At 42.0% G+C, this 25,716-nt stretch overlaps 1 protein-coding gene across 3 annotated transcripts in view; it reads right to left on the bottom strand.

Annotated features, from left to right (window-relative positions):
• ZNF268 (zinc finger protein 268) overlaps positions 1-24,809 on the bottom strand; it is a 40,159-nt gene extending 15,350 nt beyond the window's left edge. For 2 of the 3 annotated variants that reach the window (XR_015549840.1, XM_087423536.1), the window contains exons 1-3: positions 24,521-24,809; positions 24,212-24,293; positions 8,729-8,929 (exon numbers count right to left, since the gene is read on the bottom strand). Coding sequence is in view for 1 of the 3 variants with exons in the window: in XM_087423536.1 (XP_087279662.1) it covers positions 8,729-8,929; positions 24,212-24,293; positions 24,521-24,639 (402 nt within the window). In the remaining 2 variants the exon portion in view is untranslated. Of the gene's footprint in view, positions 1-8,728; positions 8,930-17,168; positions 17,274-24,211; positions 24,294-24,520 lie in introns of those variants that run through there. The other variant, XM_087423538.1, reaches the window with a different exon arrangement.
• Between the last annotated feature and the right edge of the window lie 907 nt (positions 24,810-25,716).

Genomic DNA, 25,716 nt, shown 5'->3' with positions numbered 1-25,716 from the left:
GCTAGAGAACCGATTTAATCCAGCTCAGCCAGGGCAGACAGCCCACCCTAGAGACTGGCCCGACCCAACAACAAGCCCTCAGACAACTTGTGGGCCTGCATAGATTGGTCACTGGATTCTCTGCAGCCTGACAACTGAGCCAACTTCAGTGGGGCAGGGCATGCACAAGGAGCGGGTGGAAAGTGTGGGGCGGTGGTGGAGAGTGTGGGGCTCCAGCCCTGGAGAGACTGGCTCCACTTCAGGAGGTCGGGGCACGCACTCGGGGCAGGACTGTGTTGACTGTGTGTGTGGACCTGTGGGCGGCGGGGCCTGTCAGCTGCAGAAGACTTGTGCTTCTCAAAGACCCACATAGGGGGTTTGCCCCACCTTCCAAAGCCTGAAACAATTGGGTGCTCCTGTGCCTGAGGCCAGCCCCACCCAGCTGCAATCCTCAGAGAGCTGACAAGAGACCTAAAGGCTGGAGGCTTATAGCAATTGTAAGGCCCTGAGCCTAAGAACCTGCCACGCTGAGGGCCTACTCACTTAAAAGAAATACTGCAAAACAAATGTGGTATTAGAACTTGCAACCAACTGTGCTAGGGCTCCCCACACCTGATAAAGAGACTGAAGGGCCCACAATAACTACAAACAGCTGAGCATTACAACAGCTGACCAGGAGCATAACTTGGCCTCCCTGGTACCTACAGGGAGAGCAAACAGGCCACAACAGAAGGACACATGTAGCCCACATAGGGGTCACCCCTGGAACACTGAGAACTGAGGGAAGCACACTGCAGGCCTCCTAAGGCATCACTTGTATAAGGTCACCTATCCAAGAGCAGGAGACGTAGCTGACCTACCTAATACGTAGACACAAGCACAGGGAAAGAGGCAAAATGAGGAGGCAAAGGAATACATTTCAAGTAAGGGAACAGGACAAAACTCCAGAAAAGGAACTAAGTGAAACAGAAATGAGCAACCTACCCAACAGAGAGTTTAGATTCCTCAAAAAATCAAGGATAGAACTACCATATGATCCAGCTATTCCACTGCTGGGTATTTATCCAAAGAACTTGAAAACACCAATGTATAAAGATACATCCACCCCTGTGTTCATTGCAGCGTTATTCAAAATAGCCAAGACTTGGAAGCAACCTAAGTGCCCATCAAGGGACGAATGGATAAAGAAAATGTGGTATATAACACAATGGAATACTACTCAGCCATAAGAAACGATGAAATCCAGCCATTTGCGACAACATGGATGGACATTGAGAGTATTATGCAAAGTGAAATAAGTCAGAGGGAGAAGGTCAAATACCATATGATCTCCTTCATTAAGTAGTAGATAATAACAAAAACAAACAAACACATAGAGACAGAGATTGGATTGGTGGTTACCAGAGGGGAAGGGGGGAGGGAGGAGGGTGAAAGGGATAATTCGGCACATGTGTGTGGTGATGGGTTGTAATTAGTATTTGGGTGGTGAACATGATGTAATCTATGCAGAAATAGAAGTATAATGATGTACACCTGAAATTTATACAATGTTATAAACCATTGTTACTGCAATAAACAAAAAATTAAAAAAAAAGAAATGAAAGAGGAGACATTACAGTAGTCCTCCCTTATCTGTGGGGGATACATTCCAAGACCCCCAATTGATGCCTGAAATTGTGGACAGTACTTAACCCTATATATACTATGTTTTTTTCCTATACATACATACCTACCTACGATAAAACTTAATTTACAAATTAGACACAGTAAGAGATTAACAACAACTAATAATAAAATAGAACAATTAGCACTTTATGGCTTCTCTTTGGCATATCTGAATTGCCAGCATCACTACTCTTGTACTTTGAGGCCATTATAAGTAAAATAAGGGTTATTTGAACATAAGCACTGTGATACCACAACAGTTGACCTGATAACTGAGATGGCTAGTACGTGACTAACGGGTGGGTAGCATATTCAGCATGGATATGCTGGACAAAGGGATGATTCATGTTCCAGACGGCACAAAGCAAGATGGTGCAGGATTTCATGACACTACTCAGAATGGCGTGCAATTTAAAACTTATGAATTGTTTATTTCTGGAATTTTCCATTTAATATTTTCAGACTTCAGTTGACTGTGGGTAACTGAAACCATGGAAAGCAAAACTGCAGAGAAGGGGGGACGATTGTACTACTGATCCTACAGAAATGAAAAGGATTACTGGAGAGTACTATGAACAATTGTACGCCAACAAATTGGATAACCTAGTTGAAATGGATCAATTCCTAGAAACACAAAACCTATCAACACTAAATCACAAAGAAATAGAAAATCTGAGTAGACCTGTAACTAGTAAGGAGACTGAATCAGTAATCAAAACATCTCCCAAAAAGGAAAAGCCCAGGACCTAATGGCTTCACTGGTGAATTTTACCAAATACTTAAAGAAGTACTAACATTAATCATTCTCAAACTTTTCCAAAAAATTGAAGAGGAGAGAATACTTCCAAACTCGTTCTATGATGCCAGCATTAACGTGATACCAAGACAGATAAAGACACTAAGGAAGACTACACACTAATATCCCTTATGAATAGAAGCAAAATTCATCAAAAAAATACTAGCAAATCAAACTCAGCTAAAGTAAACTATACTAAAAAGATTATATACTATGACCAAATGGGATTTATTCCTGGAATGCAAGGATGGTTCAACATTGAGAAATCATGTAATGTAGTACATCACATTAATAAAATGAAGTAAAAAAGAATGATTCTCTCAACTGACGCAGAAAAAGCACTTGACAAAATTCAACACTCTTTCATGATAAAAACACTCAACAAACTAGGAATAGAAGGAAAGTACCTCGAAATAATAAAAGCCACATATTAAAAAGCCACAGAGAACATCATTCTCATGGTGAAAGACTGAAAGCTTTTCTTGTAAGATCAGGAACAAGGCAAGGATGCCTGCTTTCACCACTTTTATTCAACATAGTACTGGAAGTTCTAGCCAGAGCAATTAGGCAAGAAAAGAAAATGCATCCAAAGGGGAAAGGAAGATGGGCCGGCCCTGTGGCTTGGTGGTTAAGTGCGCGCGCTGCGATGCTGGTGGCCCGGGTTCAGATCCCGGGTGCGCATCGAGGCACCACTTCTCCGTTCATCCTGAGGCCGAGTCCCACATGCAGCAACTAGAAGGATGTGCAGCTACGACATACAACTATCCACTGGGGCTTTGGGGGGAAAAAATAAAATCTTTAAAAAAAAAAAAAAAAAAAAAAAAACAAAGGGGAAAGGAAGAAGTAAAATTATCTCTGCTCACAGATGATATGATTCTATATGCAGAAAACCTTAAGGATTCCACACACAAAAAGCTGGTTAGAACTAACAAATAAATTCAGCAAAATAGCAAAACACAAGTCCACACACAAAAATAAGTTGTATTTGTATACACTGACAATGATCAATCTGGAAAGCAAATTATGAAAATTCCATTTATAATAGCATCAAAAATAATAAAACGCTTAAGATTTAATAGCTTAACCAAGGAGGTAAATGACTTGTAGGATGAGGTAGCTGTAGAAAAGCTTCCTGAAAGAAATTAAAGACATAAATCAATGGAAACACACCCTATGTTCATGGACTGGAATACTTAATATTAAAGTGTCAATACTAACCAAAGTGATTTACATATTCAATGCAACCCTCATAAAAATCCCAATGACATTTTTGGCAGAAATAGAAAAAAACATCCTAAAGTTCATATGGAATCTCAAGGGACCCCAAATAGCCAAAACAATCTTTAAAAAGAATGAAGCTGGAGGACTCACACTTCCTGATTTCAAAACTTACTACAAAGCTATAGTAATCAAAACAATGTAGCACTGGCATTAAGACCAACATACAGACCAATGGAATAGAATAGAGAGTTCAGAAATAAACCCTCATAGATGTGGTCAAATGATTTTTGACAATGGTGCCAAGACCATTCAATGGAGAAAGAAAAGCCTTTTCAACAAATGCTGCTGGGAAAACTGAATATCCACATGAAAAAGAATAAAGTTGGACCCTTATCAAACACCATATATAAAAATTAACTCAAAATAGATCCAAGACCTAAATGTAAGACCTAAAGCTAAATAAAACTCTTAGAAGAAAACATAGGGCAAAAGCTTCATGATGTTGGATTTGGCAATGATTTCTTTTGTGATATGACACAAAAGGCACAGACAACAAAAGAAAAAAAATCGACCAATTGGACTTCATGAAAATTAAAAAATTTTTTGCAACAAAACACAATATCAACAGAGTAAAAAGGCAACTCACAATGGGAGAAATATCTGCAAGTCGTATATCTTATAAGGAATTAATATACAGAATATATAGACAAAACTCAAAAACCACAAAAAAAACCTATTTCAAAAATGCACAAAGAATTTGAATAGAGATTTCTCCAAAGAAGATATACAAATGGCCAATAAGCACATGAAAAGATGCTCAACATCACTAATCATTAAGGAAACACAAATCAAAAGTACGAGATATCACCTCACATGCATTAGGATGGCTATCAAAAAAACAGAAAATAACAGGGGTTGACAAGGATGCAGAGAAATTGGAACATGTGCATTCTTAGTGGGAATATAAAATGGTGTAGCCGCTATGGGAAAGAGTATGGTGGTTCCCCAAAAAGTTAAAAATAGAATTACTATATAGTCCAGCAATTCCACTTCTTGGTATATACCCAAAGGAATTGAAAGCAAGGTCTTAAAAAGATATTTGTACATCCACGTTCATAGCATTGCTATTCACAATAGCTAAAATGTGAAAGCAATCCAGTGTCCATCAATGGATGAATGGATAAGCAAAATGTGGCATATACACACAAAGGAATATTGTATACATACATACAACATTATGTTCCTTAATAAGGAAGAAAATCCTGCAGTGTGTGTACAACATGGATGAACCTTGTGGACATTATGTCAAGGGAAATAAGCCAGTTACAAAAAGACAACTACTGTATGATTCCACTTATAAGAAGTATCTAGTCAAAACCAGAGACACAAAAAGTAGAACAGTGGTTGCCAGGGGCTATGGGGAGGGGAGAATGGGGAGTTCTTTTTTAATGGATATAGAGTTTCAGTTTTACAAGATGAAAAGAGTTGTGGAGATGGATGGTGGTGATGGTTGCACAACATTATGAATTTATTTAATGTCATTGAATTGTTCACTTAAAAATGGTTAAGATGATAAAAGAAAATACGTGCAGGATCTGCATGCTTTAAACCTCAAACAGTGGTTTAAAAAATCAAAGACCTAAAGAAATGGAAAGACAGACTGTGTTCATGAATTGGAAAACTCAGTGTTTTTAAGATGTAAATTCTCCCCAATTTGATTCATAGATTCACTGTAATTCCAATCAAAATCATAGCAAGCTTTTCTGTAGCTATCCACAAACTCTCTATAATTAATATGGAAGGGCAAAGAAACTAGAATAGCCAAAACAATTCTGAAGAACAAAGGTGGAGCACTCCCACTAGCCCATTTTAATACTTACTATAAAACCAAGATAGTGTGACACTGGTAAAAGATTAGACATAAAGATCAATGGAACAGGGCCGGCCCCGTGGCTCAGCGGTTAAGTGCGCGTGCTCCGCTGCTGGCGGCCTGGGTTCGGATCCCAGGCGCACACGGACGCACCGCTTCTCCGGCCATGCTGAGGCCGTGTCCCACATACAGCAACTAGAAGGATGTGCAGCTATGACATACAACAATCTGCTGGGGCTTTGGCGGGAAAAATAAATAAATAAATAAAATCTTTAAAAAAAAAAAAAGGCTTAAAAAAAAAAAAAAAAAGATCAATGGAACAGAAAAGAGAGCCTAGAAATATAGACCCATACAAACATTGTCTACTGATTTTTTTTTTTTTTTTAACAAAGACACAAAGGTAATTCAATGGAGAAAGGATAATCTTTTCAACAAATGGTGCTGGAACACTTGCATATCCATACGCACAAAAAATGAACTTAGGGGCCGCCCAGTGGCGCAAGAGGTTAAGTGCGCACGCTCCACTTTGGCGGCCCAGAGTTCGCAGGTTCGGATCCCGGGCGCACACCAATGCACCGCTTGTCAGGCCGTGCTGTGCTGGCATCCCATATAAAATGGAGGAAGATGGGTACGGATGTTAGCTCAGGGCCAGCCTTCCTCAGCAAAAAAGAGGAGGACTGGCATCAGATGTTAGCTCAGGGCTGATCTTCCTCACAAAAAAAAATAAAAATAAAAAATAAATAAATGAACTTAAACACATACCCTATACCCTATACAAAAATTAACTAAAAATGGATTATAGACTTAAATGTGAAAGCTAAAACTATAAAAGTTCTAGAGAAAAATAAGAGAAAATTGTGTACTTTGGTCTGGGCAATGAGATTTCAGATATGATACCAAAACCACAATCCATTTTAGGAAATTAAAAGTGATAAAATGAACTTTATCAAAATTAAAATATTTTGCTCTGTGAAAGTTGGTGTTATGAAAATGAAAAGACAAGCCAGAGACTGGGAGAAAATATTTACAAATCATTTTTCTGTTGAAGGATTAGAATCTAGAATATGTAAAGGACCCTTAAAAATCAATGACAAGAGAACAACCCAATTAAAAAACGGGGAAAATATCTGAACAGCTGCTTCACCACAGATACACAGAGAATAAATCACATATGAAAAGATACTCAATAATAACAGCCAATAGGGAAATGCAACTTAAAACCACAATGAAATACCACCTCACATCTATGAGGATGGCAAAATTTTTAAAAACCTAACACCACCAAGATCTGGCCAGGATGAGGAGCAACAGGGACTGCCATCCACTGCTGGTGGGAATGCAAAACTGCACAGCCACTTTGGAAGACAGTTTTTTTTTTTTTTTTTGTGAGGAAGATCAGCCCTGAGCTAACATTCATGCTAATCCCCCTCTTTCTGCTGAGGAAGACTGGCTCTGAGCTAACATCTATTGCCAATCCTCCTCCATTTTTTCCCCCAAAGCCCCAGTAGATAGTTGTATGTCACAGTTGCACATCCTTCTAGTTGCTGTATGTGGGACGCGGCCTCAACATGGCTGGAGAAGCGGTGTGTCAGTGCATGCCCGGGATCCGAACCCGGGCCACCAGTAGCGGAGCGTGTGCACTTAACCACTAAGCCACGGGGCCAGCCCTGGAAGACAGTTTTTTACAAAGCTAAACATAGTCTTACCATAAAAGCCAGCAATAATGCTCCTAGCTATTTACCCACCTGATCTGAAAATGCATTTCCACACAAAAGCCCACACATGAATGTTGATAGCATTCATAATCACCAAAAACCAGAAGCATCTGGATATCAAGACTTTTTTTTTTCTTGGTGAGGAAGATCAGCCCTGTGCTAACATCTGCCAATCCTCCTCTTTTTTTTTTTTTTTTTTTTTTTTGCTGAGGAAGACTGGCCCTGGGCTAACATCTGTGCCCATCTTCTTCCACTTTATATGGGATGCTGCCACAGCATGGCTTGGCAGTGCGCACCCGGGATCCAAACTGTGCGCACCCTGGGCCACCTCAGCGGAGCGTGCGCACTTAACCGCCTGCGCCACTGGGCCGGCCCCCAAGACTTATTATACATACAGTGTGGTATTGGAATAAGGATAGAAAAGTAGACCAACGGAACAGAATAAAGAATTATGAACCAAACCATATATATGGACCCCCAATATATGACAAAGGTGGCACTGCAGAGCCATAGGTAGAGGTCAATCACTTCAGTAGGACTGGGGAAATCAGATAACTCTATGAAAAAAATAAATCTTGACTCCTGGGTCTTGACCCATGGCCTAGTGGTTAAGGTCACTGTGCTCCACTTCAGCACCACTGCGTTCAGTTCCCAGGAGCGGACCTACACCACCCATTGGCAACCATGCTGTGGCAGCAACCCACACACAAAATAGGGGAAGATTGGCACAGATGTTAGCTCAGGGTGAATCTTCCTCTAAAAAACAGAAAAATCTTGACTCCTACTCACACCAAACATAAAAATTAATTCTAGATGTATTATAAATCTAAACGTGAAAGGTAAAATAATAACAAAGAAAAACATCTTCACGAGCTTTGGGTAAGAAAAAAGTTCTTAAATTGGACACAAAAAGCACTTAATAAAAGATAAAAATTTACAAACCAGAATAAGTCAAAATTAGAAATATCTGTTCATCAAAAGACAGCATTAACCAAATGAAAAGCCAAAAAAAAAAGTAAACAAATACTGAACAATAGCTAATGCTATGCATACTGAAGTATTTGGAGGGAGGCATGCTGATGTCTGATTATTATCAAGAAACGCATCAAAAATAAGATGGGTTAATGAATGCACACAGGGATGGAAAGATGGATAAAGAAAGTGTAGTAAAACGTTAATGGCAAGTTCTAGGCGATGGGTATACAGATGTTCACTGTAAAATACTTTCAATGTTGCCCTGTGTTTGAAATTTTTCATAACAAAATATTGGAGGTAAAAGAAACACTCCAGGCAAAATCTGAATATGGATTTGGCACCAAGTTTGTTTTAAACTTTAATGTGCATGAATCACTGACTCCTGTTAAAATGAAGAGCCTGATATAACAGGATTGAGGTGAGGCCTAAGGATCCCCCATCGCTCTCCCCATCAAAAAAAAAAAGTAACAAAGAAAATAAGTGGGAATAAATAAACAAGCAACTCACCCGGGACTTGGTGGTTTTCGGCTGCTCCTGGGAAATAAACAGCCACTCTAGAACCTGCTCTGTCCTGTGACTCTTGTGCCTCTGCCAGGGTCCTCCTGGGGGAGGCCTCTGGTCAGCGGTCCCCTGACCCAGGATGGATTCCTGACCTTGGAGTTTTCTGATCCTACTGCACGAATTGTCTTGCTCCTGGAGAGGTGGGACCTGTAGACTCAAGAAAAAACTCGCTTTAGTGGCATATTTCCTCTGGGCCCCAACCTTGGTCTCTTTTGCTAGTAAACACATTCACATGAGGCCAGGCCATGTGTTCTGCAGACTGTGGTCAATGCCGCTGCAGGGCAGAAGCAAGACGAAACACAAATGGGGAACCCAGCACACTGACGACAGTCCCCCGTCCCCAGCATCCACTTAAACAAGAAGACAATGCCCGATACTAAGAAATAAACAACTCTGTTTGGGAGGGTGTACACGAGTTACAGATTTTGAATAAAAAAGTCTCCATTTCAGTTAGAGTTTCTTCTCTCACTATTTAGACGTCCATGAACAATTCACTTAATCTCTCTCACTGGGTCTGATGTTTTGTTGTTGTTAAAACACTGGGAGTAAGATGAGATCAGGGTAGCAGTGTAGTTTTTTCATCTCCCCAAAACTCCCAATGAAACCAAAAGAGACCTACCAGAAGAGTAAAAGAACAAGCCCATAGACATCCAAAACAAACAAACAAAATCTAGGTGGCAGGGTCTACTCATGAACCCCAGGATACAGACAGATGTGACCCAACTACAGAGGGCAGTTCCCCTCAGAGGAAGTGCGCCAAGTGAGGGAAGATTCTGAGGGGCCACACGCTGCACATCTCCAAAGTCACCAATAAATGTGCACCCTCGACAGGAGAGCACCTCCCCCGACTGGAATCTGAGCAATGCCTCTAAGGCTCAGAGGTGCAGGAATATAAAAAATATATTCCCAAAGTCACTAAGTGACCTAACGTGCTGTGGCCACCTCAGAACATGAGCATCTGAGAAATTCCTGGCCAACAGCCACTTCCAGAAGCAGAGATCTTCACTATGAGGGAAAGCTGCTAGAAACAGAGACCCAACTGATCAGCACAGAAAGAGAGAAAAAAGATTCAAGCAGTGAGAGGGATGAGAGAGAGAGGAGATTCAGAGAACGAGAGGGAAAGGAGAGAGCAGGGAGGAGAGAGAGGCTATTAGACAGTAAGATGGAAGGTCCAGAGGAAGCTTCTTTCAGAAATTATTTTAACAACAAAGCACAAGATGTAAATTTGAGAGAAACACATGAGAAGACGAGGCATGTTGAACTCTAGGAAACACCGGACTTCCTGACAAGGCTTAGCGCTGAGTCAGGTCAGGTATGAGCGTGTGTGCTTATATTTCCAAAAGAATCACTGAGAAGATGAACTAGAAACTGTAAAAACGGTTACCTCTGGGGGAGGGAAAGAATAGGGCAGAAGAGATGGAAGCAAGGCTTGTCTGAATGCACTGCTATCCAGTTTCTTTTTTTTTTTAAAGATTTTATTTATTTTTATTTTTTCCCCCCAAAGCCCCAGTAGATAGTTGTATGTCATAGCTGCACATCCTTCTAGTTGCTGTATGTGGGACTCGGCCTCAGGATGGACGGAGAAGTGGTGCCTCGATGCGCACCCGGGATCTGAACCCGGGCCACCAGCATTGCAGCGCGCGCACTTAACCACCAAGCCACAGGGCCGGCCCCTGCTATCCAGTTTCTATTTTTGAATCATGTAAATATTTTACATGATCAAAAAAAGGAGGGAGGGCAATCCCTAAAGCTGAAAATAAATGTTAACAAATACATTCGTTTATCAAATTGGAAACAAAACTACAAGAGACAATAATTTTTCTAAGTGACCTTAACATCTGGTATTTGTGTACTCCTTGGATAAAATGAGCTACAAAGACATACTGAATTTCATTTAGTATCCCTGTTAGTAGTAATAAATTGTTATTTTATGTACACTGTAGGATATGACAGTTACATTAATGTTAAGAACCAAGATACCTAGCACATGACAAGAAGATGCAAGAGTGAGGTTTTTTAACCCTCGTACATTGCTGTTGGGAATGTAAAATGGAGCAAGCACTTTGGAACCCGTCTGGCAGTTCCTCAATATGTTAAACACAGAACTACTGTTATTACCCAGCAATTCCACTCCTAGGAATTTGCCAAAGAGAATTAAAAGCATATGTACATACAAACACCTGTACACAAATGTTCGTAACAGCATTATTCACAACAGCCAAAAAATGGAAACAACCTAAATGTCTATCAATGGATGAACGGATAAACAAAATGTGGTATATCTATACAAAGCCATGTTATTCAGCCATAAAAAGGAATCAAGTACTGATAAATGCTACTACACAGATGAACTTTGTAGTAAAAGTGCCTGACATTAAGCTTTTGACTGACAAGGCATCCATTTCAAAGACATCCATCCTGGACAGACATGCCAGCTACACAACTAGATAAAGAGCCAGGCTGCCCACCCATGAAGCTCCCCTTGTAGAAAGCCCTGGATGACACAGATAACTGCTCCCTTGAGTGACCTGCTTTTCCCTTCCTCTGCCTTAATTACCGCCCATGTATTTTATTTTATTTAAAAAAATTTTTTTTTGTTTACTGCGGTAACATTGGTTTATAACATTGTATAAATTTCAGGTGTACATCATTATACTTCTATTTCTGCATGGATTACATCATGTTCTCATGTTCACCACCCAAATACTAATTACAACCCATCACCACACACGTGCCTAATTATCCCTTTTGCCCTCCTTGCACCCCCCCCAGTAACCACCAATCCAATCTCTTGTCTCTATGGTTTGTTTGTTGTTGCTTTTATCTACTACTTAATGAGTGAGCTCATATGGTATTTGACCTTCTCCCTCTGACTTATTTCACTTTGCACAATACCCTCAATGTCCATCCATGTTGTCACAAATGGCTGGATTTCATCATTTCTTATGGCCGAGTAGTATTCCATTGTGTATATATACATCTTCTTTATCCATTCGTCCCTTGATGGGCACTTACGTTGCTTCCAAGTCTCAGCTATTGTGAATAACGCTGCAACGAACACAGGGGTGCGTGTATCTTCACGCAATGGTGTTTTCATGTTCTTTGGATAAATACCCAGCAGTGGAACAGCTGGATCGTATGGTAGTTCTATCCTTAATTTTTGGAGGGATCACTATACTGTTTTCCATAGTGCCCATATATTTTAAATTCACCAATAAAAGTGAACCTGAGGGGGGCTGGCCCAGTGGCACAAGGGGTTGGGTGCGCGTGTTCCATCGTGGCGGCCCGGGGTTCACCAGTTTGGATCCCAGGCGCGCACCGATGCACCGCTTGGCAAGCCATGCTGTGGTGGCGTCCCATGTAAAGTGGAAGAAGATTGGCACGGATGTTAGCCCAGGGCCAGTGTTCCTCAGCAAAAAAAGAGGATTGGCAGATGTTAGCACAGGGCTGATCTTCCTCACAAAAAAAAAAAAAGTGAACCTGAGAAACCCAAGGCATCCCACCCTCGACCCCACTAAAGACAGAACCCCAGGTCCGTGCATGCACGTGTGTGCTCTCTCTCTCTCTCTACCCATGACCTTCCTGTGTGGCCCTGGGTATGCCATGTATTCTCCAGGACCTGTGAGTAATAAACCTCATTTTTTTAAAGTTCTCTGATGGCTGCTGCAGAGGTGCGTCTTGCAATCACAGTAAGAACCACAAGGGCCGGGCCAGCCACAACACTGGCTCCAGTCAGGGAAATGTCTGTGGGGGCTCAATAGTAGTAGGGCCAAGGTGAGTGCCCCCAACATTCCTGGTCGATAGCATCATTACTGATAACCTGAGAGCAACACAAAGCAACCTTGAAAACATTATGCTAAATGAAAGAAGCCAGATAGAAAAGGCCACCTATGGTATGACTCTATTTATATGAAATGTCCACAATAGGTAAATATATTAAAACACAAAGTAGGTTAATGGCTTCCAGGGGATAGGGAAAGGAGAGAAGGGAGAGTGACTGCAAATGGGGACAGGGTTTCTTTTTGGAGTGATGATAATGTTCTGGAATTAGACAGTGGTGATATTGTACAACTCTGAATACTAAAATAACTAAATGGCATGCTTTAAAAGGGTGAATTCTATGGTATATAAATTATACTTCAATAAAGCTTCTTCAAAAAGAGAGTTAATTTTTTTAACTTCAATGATTTTTAGTAAATTGATAGTTTTCCAACAATCATCTCATCCAGGTTTACAACATTTCCATTGACTCAAAAAGATTCCTTGTGCTCCTCTGAAGCCAAGGGCCACTCTCACCCTCAACCATTCTCTGCTTTTGTCTCTATAGACCTGCCTTTTCTGGACATTTCATATAAACAGAATCATACTAGATACTGTGTCTGGCTTCTTTCACTTAGCGTAATGCTTTTGAAGTTTAGTTTCATTACAGCGTGTACCAACAGTCTGTTCCTTTTATTGCTGAATAGTATTCTATTTTGTTTATACGTTCACCAGTTAACTGACATTTACATTATTTACAGTTTTGGGCTACTATGAATAATCCTCATATGAACATTCACATACAAGTGTTTGTGTGAACGTGTTTTCCTTTATCTTGGATAAATTTCTAGAAGTAAAACTGCTGCATTGTATGTTAAGTTTATATTTAACTTTAAAGAAATTGCCAAAATCTTTTCAAAGTGGCTGTACCATTTTATATTCCCACCAGCAGTCTATAAAGGTACCAATTTCTCTACATCTTTGTCCACACTTACTGTCTGCCTTTTGGGTTACAGCCATTCTAGCGGGTATAAAGTGGTACCTCATTATGATATAAACTTGTATTTCCCTAATAACTAATGATGTCAAGTATCTTTTCTTGTGCTTATCTGCCATCTATATATCTTCTTTGGTGAAGTATCCGTTCAAATCCTTTGCCCATTTTTTTAACTGGGTTGTTTGTCTTCTTACTGAGTAAGTGTTCTTTATATATTCTGGATATATTCCTGTAACAGATATATGATTTGCAAATATTATCTGCCAGTCTGTGACTTGTCTTTTAATTTTCTAAATGGTAACTTTGAAGTGCATAAGTTTGTATTTTGGTGTAGTCCAATTTATAACTCCAACAGCACAATCTACAAAGGGAGTTATATTTAAAACTTTTGCCTGACCCAAGGTGAAGAATATTCTCCCATGTGTTTTCTTCTAGAAATTTTATAGCTTTAGCTCTTACATTTAAGTTTGTGTTTCATAATGAGTTAATTTTTTTATATTGTGTGAGGTAAGAGTCAAAGTTCGTCTTTTTTTAAAACTCTTGGGCCGGCCCTGTGGCTTGGTGGTTAAGTGCGCGCGCTGCGATGCTGGTGGCCCAGGTTCGGATCCCGGGTGCGCATCGAGGCACCACTTCTCCGTTCATCCTGAGGCCGAGTCCCGCATACAGCAACTAGAAGGATGTGCAGCTACGACATACAACTATCCACTGGGGCTTTGGGGGGAAAAATAAAATAAATAAAATCTTTAAAAAAAAAAAAATAAAACTCTTAATTGTGGTAAAATATACATAACATAAAACTTATCATCTTAACCATTTTTAAGTATACAGTTCAGTAGAATTAAGTACATTCACATGTTGCGTAACCACTGCCACCATTCACCTCCGGGACTCTTCTCATCTTGCAAAACTGAAACTCTGTATCTTCAGAACAATAATTTCCCGTTCTCCTCCTACTCCCAGTCCCTGACAACCACCTATCTACCTTCTGTCTATGATTCTGACTCCTCTAGGAATCTTATAAGTAGAATCATACAGTGTTTGTCCTTTTGTGACGGGCTTATTTCACTTAACATATTTATAATGTCCTCAAGGTTCATCCATGTCGTAGCATGAGTCAGAATTTCCTTGCTTTTTAAGGCTGAATCATATTCCACTGTGTACATAACACACACACACACACACACACACACACACACATTTTATTTATCCATTCATGTTTTGGTGTACACTTGGATTACTTCCATCAAAAAAAGAGTAATTTTTTTTTAAAGTGAAAACTCTGTAATTTGAATTGGAAATATCAATATGAACCATAATTTTTTTCCTTTGCAAAGATTCCTAGGTCTACCTACTGAAACAGCCTACAAGCAATGACATTCCAGTATCAACTGTGGTCTCCAAGCACATTCCCTACTCAAAGGTATCAGGTTCCCGGGAGGAAAGGTTGATTACATATCAGGGACGGGAAATATTCAAATGAGCCTAGAATGTCTTGTGGGGCCCAAAAGCCAGGAGGCCAGCTAAGACTAACGTCATTTCAAAAGGGCTCAGAGCCAAGCTGAAGAGGGTCCCTGTAGCCAAAGTTGGGACAATGTAACCCTCTAAAAGAATAAGAACTGTAATTGATTCAAACTGGCTGACTATATTAAGATTTATGAGTTTCTTAATCATACTCAAATTAACAAAAAGAAAAAAAAAAATCCGGGGCTAGCCCCATGGCATGGTGGCTGGCTTGGTGTGTTCTGCTTCGGTGGCCCAGGTTCCTGGGTTCAGATCCCAGGCACGGACCTATACCACTCATCAGCCACACGTGGCAGTGACCCACATGTAGAGGAAGATTGGCACAGATGTTAGCTCAAGGAAAATCTTCCTCAAGCAAAAAACACAAGGAAGATTGGCAACAGATGTTAGCTCAGGGCTAATCTTCCTCAGCAAAAAAAAAAAAACAAAAAAAACCACAAACACAAAAACCTTTGCTGTCACCAATGGATATAACTAGGGCATCAACTCCTCAGTGAAAAGTGGCAACTAAAGGGAAAGAACTAAGCATGTATCCTGCCATTCCCATACAAATTGTATTTTTGGGTAACCAAACAGTTTTACTTAGAGAAGAAATGTTCTTTTTTAGAGAAGAATTCTGTAAATTCTTTACAGAAAAATTCCAACTATAAATACGGAAAGAATGATAGAACTAGAAAAGCACCACTTTGTAAATGCTGGGGAAGATGCTTTGTAAATGGCTGAGGGGAAGATCACTAACAGACAAAACCGTTAGAGACAGGTGATGGGAAACTTGACACCACTAACACCACACCATCACCACTGAACTCCCCAACCAATCTTGACATCACATAGAGTGAGTCAACCAGACAGACGTGCTCCTGAGGTGACAAAACAAAGCACTATGAAGTATTCTTGCCAGAAACGTAAATAAATGAATGCAAAAGCCTTTAAAGCTAAATTTCAGTCTACTGGAAATACTGGTGACAGGCAACAAGTTAAATGCTACCACAAGGAAACAGAGATAAATCTAAAATGTGGGATATTCTATAGGACAAATGGCTCAGCATCTTTAAAAAAATCAATGGGGAAAAAAACCCAGAAAGATGGGGTACTCTGGATTAAAAGAGACTTAAAGTATGTAACAATAAGAAGTGTGTACCTTGTTTGATTTCGATTTGAACTTGCCAATGTTAACAAGGGAAATGCAAATTTGAATATGCAATAGGTACTACATGATAACAAGGAACTATTTTGTTAGGTGAGATACTGGCATTGTAGTTATATACGAAAATGTGCTTTAACACATAAGGAGGTATGTAGGGCTGAAATGACATGAGGACTGAATTTGCTTTAAAATACTTCAGTTAAAACAGGGAGAGGGGAATAGATCAAACATGTGGCAAAATTTTGATAATTTTTGAAAGTGGGTAATGGATAGATGAAACTACATTTTATATCCCTTCACTTTTGTATTTGAAATTTTTTTTTTTATAAAAAAATTTAGGAATGTAGCACATATATGATAAGGTAGTTGGGAGGACTTCATGAGATAATGAACGAATACTGTCTAGATCAGAAATTTAAAATTACTGAACACAACACTCATTGAGTATATTCTGGTGCAAGGCAATGAACCAAGTGCTTGATAAGAATGGTTTCCTTTAATCCTCACAACTTCCCTAGGAAGTGGGAAGTCAAGATTTGGACAAATTAAGAAACTTGCTCTATAACTGACAGAGCTGAGGTCTGAACATGCCTTTGAACACTGAAGCAGACTGCATGTCCAGGAATAGCTGGCTCGGGTGTTCAAACCAAGCCTTCTGGTAAAACAACTAAAGATGCTGGTTATAGAATTTGAAAAATGTTCTAAAAAGTAACAAAGAGTTGACAATGTAGTAACAAAATAATCAAGTCAAAACCTAAGAAAGACTGGAACCTCAGAGAAGTAGGAAAGCATGTAAGCTACTTTTGCCCTGCAGTTAATGCTCATTTTAGAAAATACGAACTTTTATTCTAATTACCTTGTAGCATGGAAAAAACAAAAAACAAAATCAAAACCCAATGCCAGCCCAAAATGCTACATCTAACATAAAGCTCTTACTCTAAAAAGCTAGGACCACAGCACACCTCAAATTCAGAATCCGAGTGAAGCAAATGTCGGCCAGCCTCATGCAGTGCTGCAGCCTGGGGCTTGTATCCAACCCCTAAAATGAGAATAAATTTGTCCTGGACTGACAGTTCTCAAAAACAGATGGAAAAAATTCAAAACTATATGCACATCTTTTCTTTTTCTTTTTTAATTTACTCAGGTGAATTTTGTGTTTCTTTTTTTTTATGTATTTATTTATTTTTTTTTTGTGAGGAAGATCAGCCCTGAGCTAATATCCATGCTAATCCTCCTCTTTTTGCTGAGGAAGATCGTCTCTGAGCTAACATCTATTGCCAACCCTCCTTCTTTTTTTCCCCCCAAAGCCCCAGTAGATAGTTGTATGTCATAGCTGCACATCCTTCTAGCTGCTGTATGTGGGACGCGGCCTCAACATGGCTGGAGAAGCGGTGCATCGGTGCGCACCCGGGATCCGAACCTGGGCCGCCAGTAGCAGAGCACGCAAACAACCGCTAAGCCATGGGGCCGACCCCTCTTTTGAAGAATTTTCCAAGTACAGTAACCAGCACACAAGATAAGGAAGCTCTCAGAAAACAAGACAACATGAACGAGAACTAACGAAAGAACAAACAGAAAGAAAACCCCAGACAACAGACGCTGGAATTAATGGACACTGACTGTAAGGCAAACATCTTATTACATTCAAGGAGAAAAACGCAAGCTTTAATGATTTGGCAAGGAATTGCACAAATGACTTAGCAAGCATATATGAAAAAGAACTAAAAAAAATTTATAGAAATGAAAAAAAAGACACATTAACCAAAATATGTTTAATAACAGGTTAGAAAGAATTTGTAAACCTAAAGACAAAATAGAAAAAATTATCTCGAAAGTAGCAGGAAGAGAAAAAAATGGAAAACACAGAAGAGAGTAGATGACATAAAGACAAACTGAGAAGGTCTATCATAAACTTCAGTGGAGTCTGAGAAGAAACAAGAAAGCAAGTGAAAAATGAGGGAGAAGGCACAGCTCTTTCTTATAGCAGACAGCTGTCTAATGCATGCAGAAGGAATAAGGGAATTAGACAAAACTCACTTGTCAACCAGCATAATAAAAACTAATTCAGACGAGAATCATCCATAGATGCTAAATGTGGCTGAAAGTTTGAGGAATAAGAAGAGTAAGAAAGTGTTTGTTTATTTAGTCTCAAGGTATCTCCCCACAGATACTTATTTACAAAGGGAAGAGGGAGTAACTTTACAGTGGAGAGTGCAGACACCACCTTCACCAAGTGAATCAAGTTTACATCAGCAGCAATGAGACAAATGACATAGTCACTTCTGAAACTCATCAAAACGAACATCACACAACCCCAACCGAGGAACATTCCACAAAATGGCTTGTACTCTCCAAAAACATCATGTCATAAAAGACTAAATAAGACTCAGGAACTGTAACAGCCAGGACAACCCAATGCAATGCATGATTCAAGTTATTCTTTTCCTGTAAAGGATATTTCCTAAATTCCTATAAAGGAGCAATTGGCAAAATCTAAATAAGACCTGTAGATTAAATAACAGTATTGTATCAACGTTAATTTCCTGATTCACTGGTTATGTAAAAGACTGTTCTGGTTTTTAAGATTAGCTGCAGTATTTAGGGGTAAAGTAACATCACGTCTGCAAATTTGTTTCAAACAGTCAAGAAAAAAAGTGTGTATTTGCACATGCGTGCAGGTGTGTGTGTGTGCAGAGAGAGAAAAACAGGAAGAAGCAGGGAATGGAGAGCGAGACAGAAAATGATAAAGCAAATGTAGTAAGCTATTAACATTTGGGGAATCTGGGTGAAGAGTATACAAGAATTTTTTATGTTATTCTTGTAACTTTTCTAAGATCTAAAATTATGTCAAAATAAAAAGTTTAATTAAAAAAAAATTCAAAGCAATAAATAATGTGTATAACTCCAAAACTCCTGTAGAGAGAGAAAAAGAATAAAAAATTATCAGTCAAAAAGAAGTTAAGAGAGGAGAAGAAAAAAAAAAACAGATCAAGGGCCAGCCCGGTGGCGTAGTGGTTAAGTTCACGTGCTCCACTTCAGTGGCCCAGGGTTTGCAGGTTCAAATCCCGGGCACGGACCCATGCACCACTAATCAAGCCCTGCTGTAACCGGCGTCCCACATAATAAAAAAAGTAGAGGAAGACGGGCACAGATGTTAGCCCAGGGCCAATCTTCCTCAGCAAAAACAGGAGGATTGGCAACAGATGTTAGCTCAGGGCTAATCTTCCTCACCAAAACAACAACAACAACAACAACAACAACAACAACAGATCAGGTACCGCAAATAGAAAGTATACAGTAAGATGGTAGATTTAAACCCAAATGCATCAATAATTACATTAATCACAAAGTGTTCCACTTAAAACACCAAGAATGACAGACAATTAAAAAAACAAGTACGCAGTTTAAAAAAGACACATCTAAACTATAAAGATACAAAAGGGTCAAAACCTAAAGAAAAACATATAACAAGTAATTAACCAAAAGGAAGTTCACATAGCTATATCAACATAAAACAGGCTTTAAAGGCTAAAAAGAATTTCTGGAAACAAAGGTGATTCCACAATCATTAAAGGCTCAACTCATCAGAAAAATATAATTTTAAGCTTGTTTGGAGAGGATGAGTAGCCTGCTCAAAGTCAGCCAAAGAGGGGTGGGCTGAGATTCAAACTGGCCACCCCGTTACATCACCTCTCCTCTCCAAGCTCCTACAGCTGAGGGCAGCGCCCAGACTCCACAGGACCAGAGCAGTCAGGCCTTATCTGCTGCTCCAGGACCGTCCCTGCCACGCCCCTCCTCCCCATGGCCAGCAGCACCTGCATCCACAAGGTGCTCCCTCTGCCTGCGTCCTCTCCCTCCCCTTCACACGGCTAATCTACAGATGCTCTGAGAGTGTGCCTGCCAGTGTCCTGGGCTTCCCTACGGCCCAGCTCTAATCCCACGGCCATCTGCACGCCCCTCCTCTGCCTCTTCTCTGAACTTCCTGGAAGATGCCAGCTCTCTGAGGCCTGTGTATCCTCAGTGCCTACCCAGTACGTGGAATATATAAACAAGTGTTTAATAAGGGCTGTGAGTTTTGAACAAGTAACCAATGAATGAACACTGCCAAATTTTACCAGGGAATTAGCATTTTAACCTGTAATTCCTCAAGAGGGTCAGTCTGGGGAACACTGAAGATATACAGTGTCATATGCACAGGAGCACTGGACAACCTTTCTCAGAAAAGCCCCTTTCTAGCATGATTCCGTTCCCTCCCTAACGCCCCACCTCACGTCAGACTTGAACGCCAGATCACTCTACTACAGACTACGCTATTAGCATGTGGTGATGGTGATAGTGTTTGACAGTGGTCCATGGGGGCAGAGGCCCTGCCCCTGGACTGGAGACAAGGGGAAATAAGGTTTGCTGATATAAATAAGTCAACCCCTACATGAGAGGAGAGGGAAAATCTTTCCAAGCCCCTAGGAATGGAGATTCACTGTAGCTGAATTTGTAACAACACATTTAAGAGGGGAAATGTCAACGGTAGAAAGTAGTAAAACAACAAAAGCAAGTGAAAAAACAAAACATCTCAATAAGTGCTCAGCATCCTCAGAGAAAAGAAAGGGAGACTGAGGGGCTCACAGGCCTCCGTGAAACATCACTTCCAACGCTTGCCTCCCTTTACACGCTCACCATATAGCCTTCTAGTTGCTGGTATCACCCTTAATCCCTAGCGGGGGACACCCAGAATATGAGTCGAGTATATTTCATGGGAAAGGGGCCCCTCTGTTGTACATTTAAAAACTGCTTTGTATATTAGATCCTTTCAGCCCATCCCTGAGTGGGGTCATCTACATTTAGGGAAAAAACCAGTTTCTATCGTTCCCCGGAGACCAGGCCACACACCCCACTATGCCCAGGGCACGGCAAGGTACCTAACTGGTCCTGCTTTCGTCACTTTCACCTGGGTTCAAGGAGCTGACAAGCTATCCTTTGTGGGTAAACAGTAACTACTTTCGGGGCCCAGCACAAGCACCCAATCTTTCACGTTAACCAATTTTCATGCCATGTATAACACAACTCTGACATTTTCTTTTTACTCGTGAGTCAGTTTTTTCATCGTTTATTTGTCATCTGTCTCCCTCCACTAAAATGCAAACTCCCCAAGGGTACGGATTCTGTCAGTCTTGCTCACTACCACATGCCCGGGACCTTGAAGGGGGCCTGGCACATAGTGTGCTCAGTAAATATCTGGAGAATGAAAAAATGAACAAATGTTTCAAAAATCCAAGTATACGGTTTGCACGTATCAGGATGTTCTTTATCTTGGAGAGTGTATATTGTCGTGTTAAGAACTCAGAGCCAGGAGCCTGACTGCCTGGGTTTGAATTCTGTCTTCTCCTACTCACATGCTGTGTGATCTTCACAGATCACCTGTTGGGCACCTTGCCGCACGGTGGGCAGAGTGGATGGATGTGGCCCAGTCACCAGGGAATGATAGAAATTGGGCTTTTTCCTAAATGTAGATGACCCCACTCACGGATGGGCTGAAAGGATATAACATACAAAGCAGTTCTTAGATGTACACTTACATGCTGTGTGATCTATGACAAATTTTTTTCATACTTCCCTCATCTTTAAAACGGAGCTAACATTAGCACCTTCCTCAAGAGGCTGCCGTGAGGATTCAAGTTTGTATCTGTAAAGCACTTAGACCCATAGCTGGGACATAGTCAACACTATATAAATGTTAACCACCAGTATTATCGAAGTTGTAAAACTTGTGTAAGTTCTCTGCATTTCTTAGGTTTGTAGTTATTTTACCTTTTTTATTGCCATTGTAAATAGGATAATTTTTCATTATATTTTCTAAATAGATAATATTTACAATAGGAAACTTATTGCTTTTTAGACTGACTTTGTACCAAGGTACCTTACTGAATTCTCCTCAAGCGACCACTATCTTCCCATCACAACAGAGCATCTTGATTAAGTCTGTATCACTGTCTTACTGCCTCATTTGCACTTCTGCAGCCACGTGCTGTTCCCACTACCCCCTCCTCCACCTTCCTCCCCTGCCCAACACACATACACACTCACACTCTGCTCTGGAAATACCACCAGCAACACCCACCACTACCATCACCACTGAATCCAACGTAAACTTTTATGACCTAATATTACTTGACTTCCCTGGGGTGTCTCACATGGCAAGCACTTTTCAGGTTTCTTTTCTTTTAACTCTGAAACACAAGTTTCTCCTCTTCTCTCACCTCTATTGGGCTCCATCTCAGTCTCCAGCTCCTCCTCTACTGCCTTCCTTTGTCATTCCCTGAGCATTGCCCTCAGTCCTCTTCTCACAGTACACACTCTCCTTGAGCTAATTTGGCCATACCTGTCGGAGGAGGTCATCGAGAGGACGTGACTGCCAGGCAACCCGGGCAGTCAGAGGCTCCTTACCCTCCCCTGTCCTCGGAATGTGCACTCTGCCTACCATTCCCACAGTGGGAGCTGTTCCAAGGACATAGCTTTGAAAGAGTAAGGTGTTGTTGAGACCATGTGGATGGCAGACGTGACTGAACCCAGTTAGGACCTCTATGTAAACTTTTAAGATTTGGCAGGTGTGTGCGGAGATCTACTTGTCTTTTGGCTGCCCAAGACAAGCCTCTTAAGTTCCCTTGGTTAACAAACCTGCCACCTACCAATCTGGAGTGGTCTCTTTCTCCAGTCTCTCCTTGCCCTCCATGTAACAGGACCAGTTTGCGAACCAACACCACCTAATCAGTGTAACCCGTCCAGACCTCTCTCTTGAGACACATGCCTACCCACCCGCCCACCAGCACCTGGAGGGTCCAATCCATATAAAACTGAAATCTCCACCCACACCCCAGAACAACTCTGATGGTCTTTCCTGACTCAGGGAATGGTACCACTCCCAACCCAGGCCCACAGAGCAGAACCCCAGCAGTCACCCCTGGCTCTTCCGGCTCCCTCACCACCTGCACCCAACTAGTTACCAAATTCAGCTGCTTCTGCCTCTTTAACATCTCTTTCCTCAAAACCACTAGTTTACTTAAACGTTTGTCTTCTCTTGCCTGCTACTGACTGTTCCAACCAAAAATCCTTTGGGAAAACACTTAGTAAGTCTCTCTCCCCTAGAGCATAAAAATCCAAGTTTTTAATGTGATCCTCAAAGCTCTCTATGACCTATCTGGTCTCTACCTATGCCTCTGGCCTCCTTTCTTAACATAGACTCCACATCACCACATCTACAAAACTCCAAACTCTACATTTCAGCAATCCTAGGCCTATGACCTATGACCTATGGTCCTATGACCAACATACTAGGTCATTTCAAGCCTCTCAAGTTTGCACACTGCTTCCTTTTCCTAGGCTGACTTTCAGTCCCTTGTTCACCTCATTCACCTTTCAAACCTCAGTTTAAGAATCTCTTATTAATCTCTGAAGCATTTCTTGGGGTGTCCCTACTTCCAACCGACCCTCTGCCGTGTGTCCCCCATGCACGTCCACAGCCTGCTCTCAGAGAACCTCTCAACTCGTCATTGTCCCTATACGTCTTCTTGTCCACCACCCCCACCAGACCACGGCTCTTCCAAGGCAGGGACCATGAACACCCTGTCTTTGCACTCAGCATCTGCCCCAGCGTTCAGCAAACAAAAGACAATAAACAAAACTGCTGAATAAGTGAATAATTTCCCAAATGAGGCCCCAAGATCTCAGACATAAAACACAATGAGTAAATACACGCTGAAAAAGTTGAAAGACCCCTCGTTGAACTCAAGAGTTCGGCGTACAAGATTGACAGAAAAGTGACTGAAGGAAGGAGTAAATTAAAAGTCTGATGACAGGAAGCATTTCTGGACGGTCTAACATTCTCTAAAGGCGGCCCAGCGGCTTGGCAGAGGGGTGGGGAGAGGGAGCCCACGGCAAGCTCCGACTCCGGAAGACATGGAAAGCTAGCGTTCGGGGACAGCTTTTCAGAAGCAAGGGAAACCCCACTCACCCAGACGGCGGCGGTGCGGACCCTGGCGGCCGTCCCCACGGTCGGTCCCGTGCGCCCCGCGGAGGGCGGCAGGAGCCAGGGGCTGCCGGAGGAGAGAGAACGTGAGGGACACGGTCCCCGCCGCGCCCGCCCCGACGCAGGGACTCTCCGGCCCACAGCCGGAGGGTCCGAGGACCCGCGCCCGCCTCCGCGCAGCTGAGACTCCCGCCCTCACGCAGCCCCGCGGCCCCCGCCCCCCAACACACACGCGGCCCGGCTAGGACACTGCTCCGGTCGGGCAGGAGGGAGTGAGGCTACACCAGTCTGTACCGTCCCGCCGCCCTCAAAGTGGACGGACTCGGCGCGTCCGGCTCCCGCAGCCCCTGAACGGGCAGCGCGGGGACTCGCGGGAGACCGGCTGCCTCCATCTCCCGGATCTGCAGCCACATCGGCTCTCCTCGCTCTTGACTTGGCGGCGCCCGCCCTGGGTGCTTCGGCGACAGCTCTCGGTGCAGACGAAGTCAGCCCGCTCCCGCTGGGGTCACCGCGGCGGGCGACGGACGCCAACCGCCCAACAGGGCTCTACCAGCCTGAGCGGAGCCAATGGCTGCCGTTAGGGACGCACAGGAAATGCGTCAGTGCGACCCGAAGGCAGAATGAACTACAACTCCCAGAAGGCGCTGCGGGAGTTCCTCCCGCGCGCGGTGGCCCGCCGCCGGGGGCGGGGGGGTTGCCGGCGGCGGGATGGGGCATGCTGCCGCAGAGAAGCTCAGGCTCTCCAGCACGTGGGCGGGGACACTGCAGGCTTTAAATAATATAGGGAATTAAAATAATTGACAGCAATAGCACAAAGGCAGGAGTGATATAAATTGAGATAAAAGTGTTCTAAGGTCTCTGCTTTTCCAAAATGGTAAAAGTCCTAATTTACACCTTAATAACTCAAAGATTCATAATAACATGTTAACATAAATAACATTTTTTTTTTTTAAGATTTTTATTTATTTTTCCCCCAAAGCCCCAGCAGATAGTTGTATGTCACAGCTACACATCCTTCTAGTTGCTGTATGTGGGATGCGGCCTCAGCATAACAGGAGAAGCGGTGCATCGTTGCGCGCCCAGGATCCGAACCCAGGCCGCAGGCAGCAGAGCACGGGCACTTAACCGCTAAGCCACGGAGCCGGCCCATAAATAACATTTTTGACACTGAGGAATAACATTTTGAAACTTAAAAGTTTTGAAACTGAAACCTCTTCAGGTTAAAAAATCTCCCCTGGGTTAGAAGGAGAGAAAAAAAACTTTGAGATAAGCTTTGCCAACTTCAGCTGTGCATACTCAGCATAATCAACTGGTTCAAAACTAACCAGGTCTGTCTGTCCCTCCTTAGTATATGAGTGAGCTGTCTATCCCAGGAAGTCAAGGTCCAGACATCAAGATTCAGCCTCACAAGACCAAATGCAGGCTGAAGATGAAAACTAACCATAAAAGTCCAGACAGTCAAGGGAAAAGAAATTCAGTCTTCAAGGCCA

This window comes from Ceratotherium simum, chromosome 35 (genome assembly GCF_057802395.1).
Source record: "Ceratotherium simum simum isolate JZ-2026a chromosome 35, ASM5780239v1, whole genome shotgun sequence".
NCBI lineage: Eukaryota > Metazoa > Chordata > Mammalia > Perissodactyla > Rhinocerotidae > Ceratotherium > Ceratotherium simum.
This window is presented reverse-complemented; position numbering and strand designations above follow the sequence as displayed.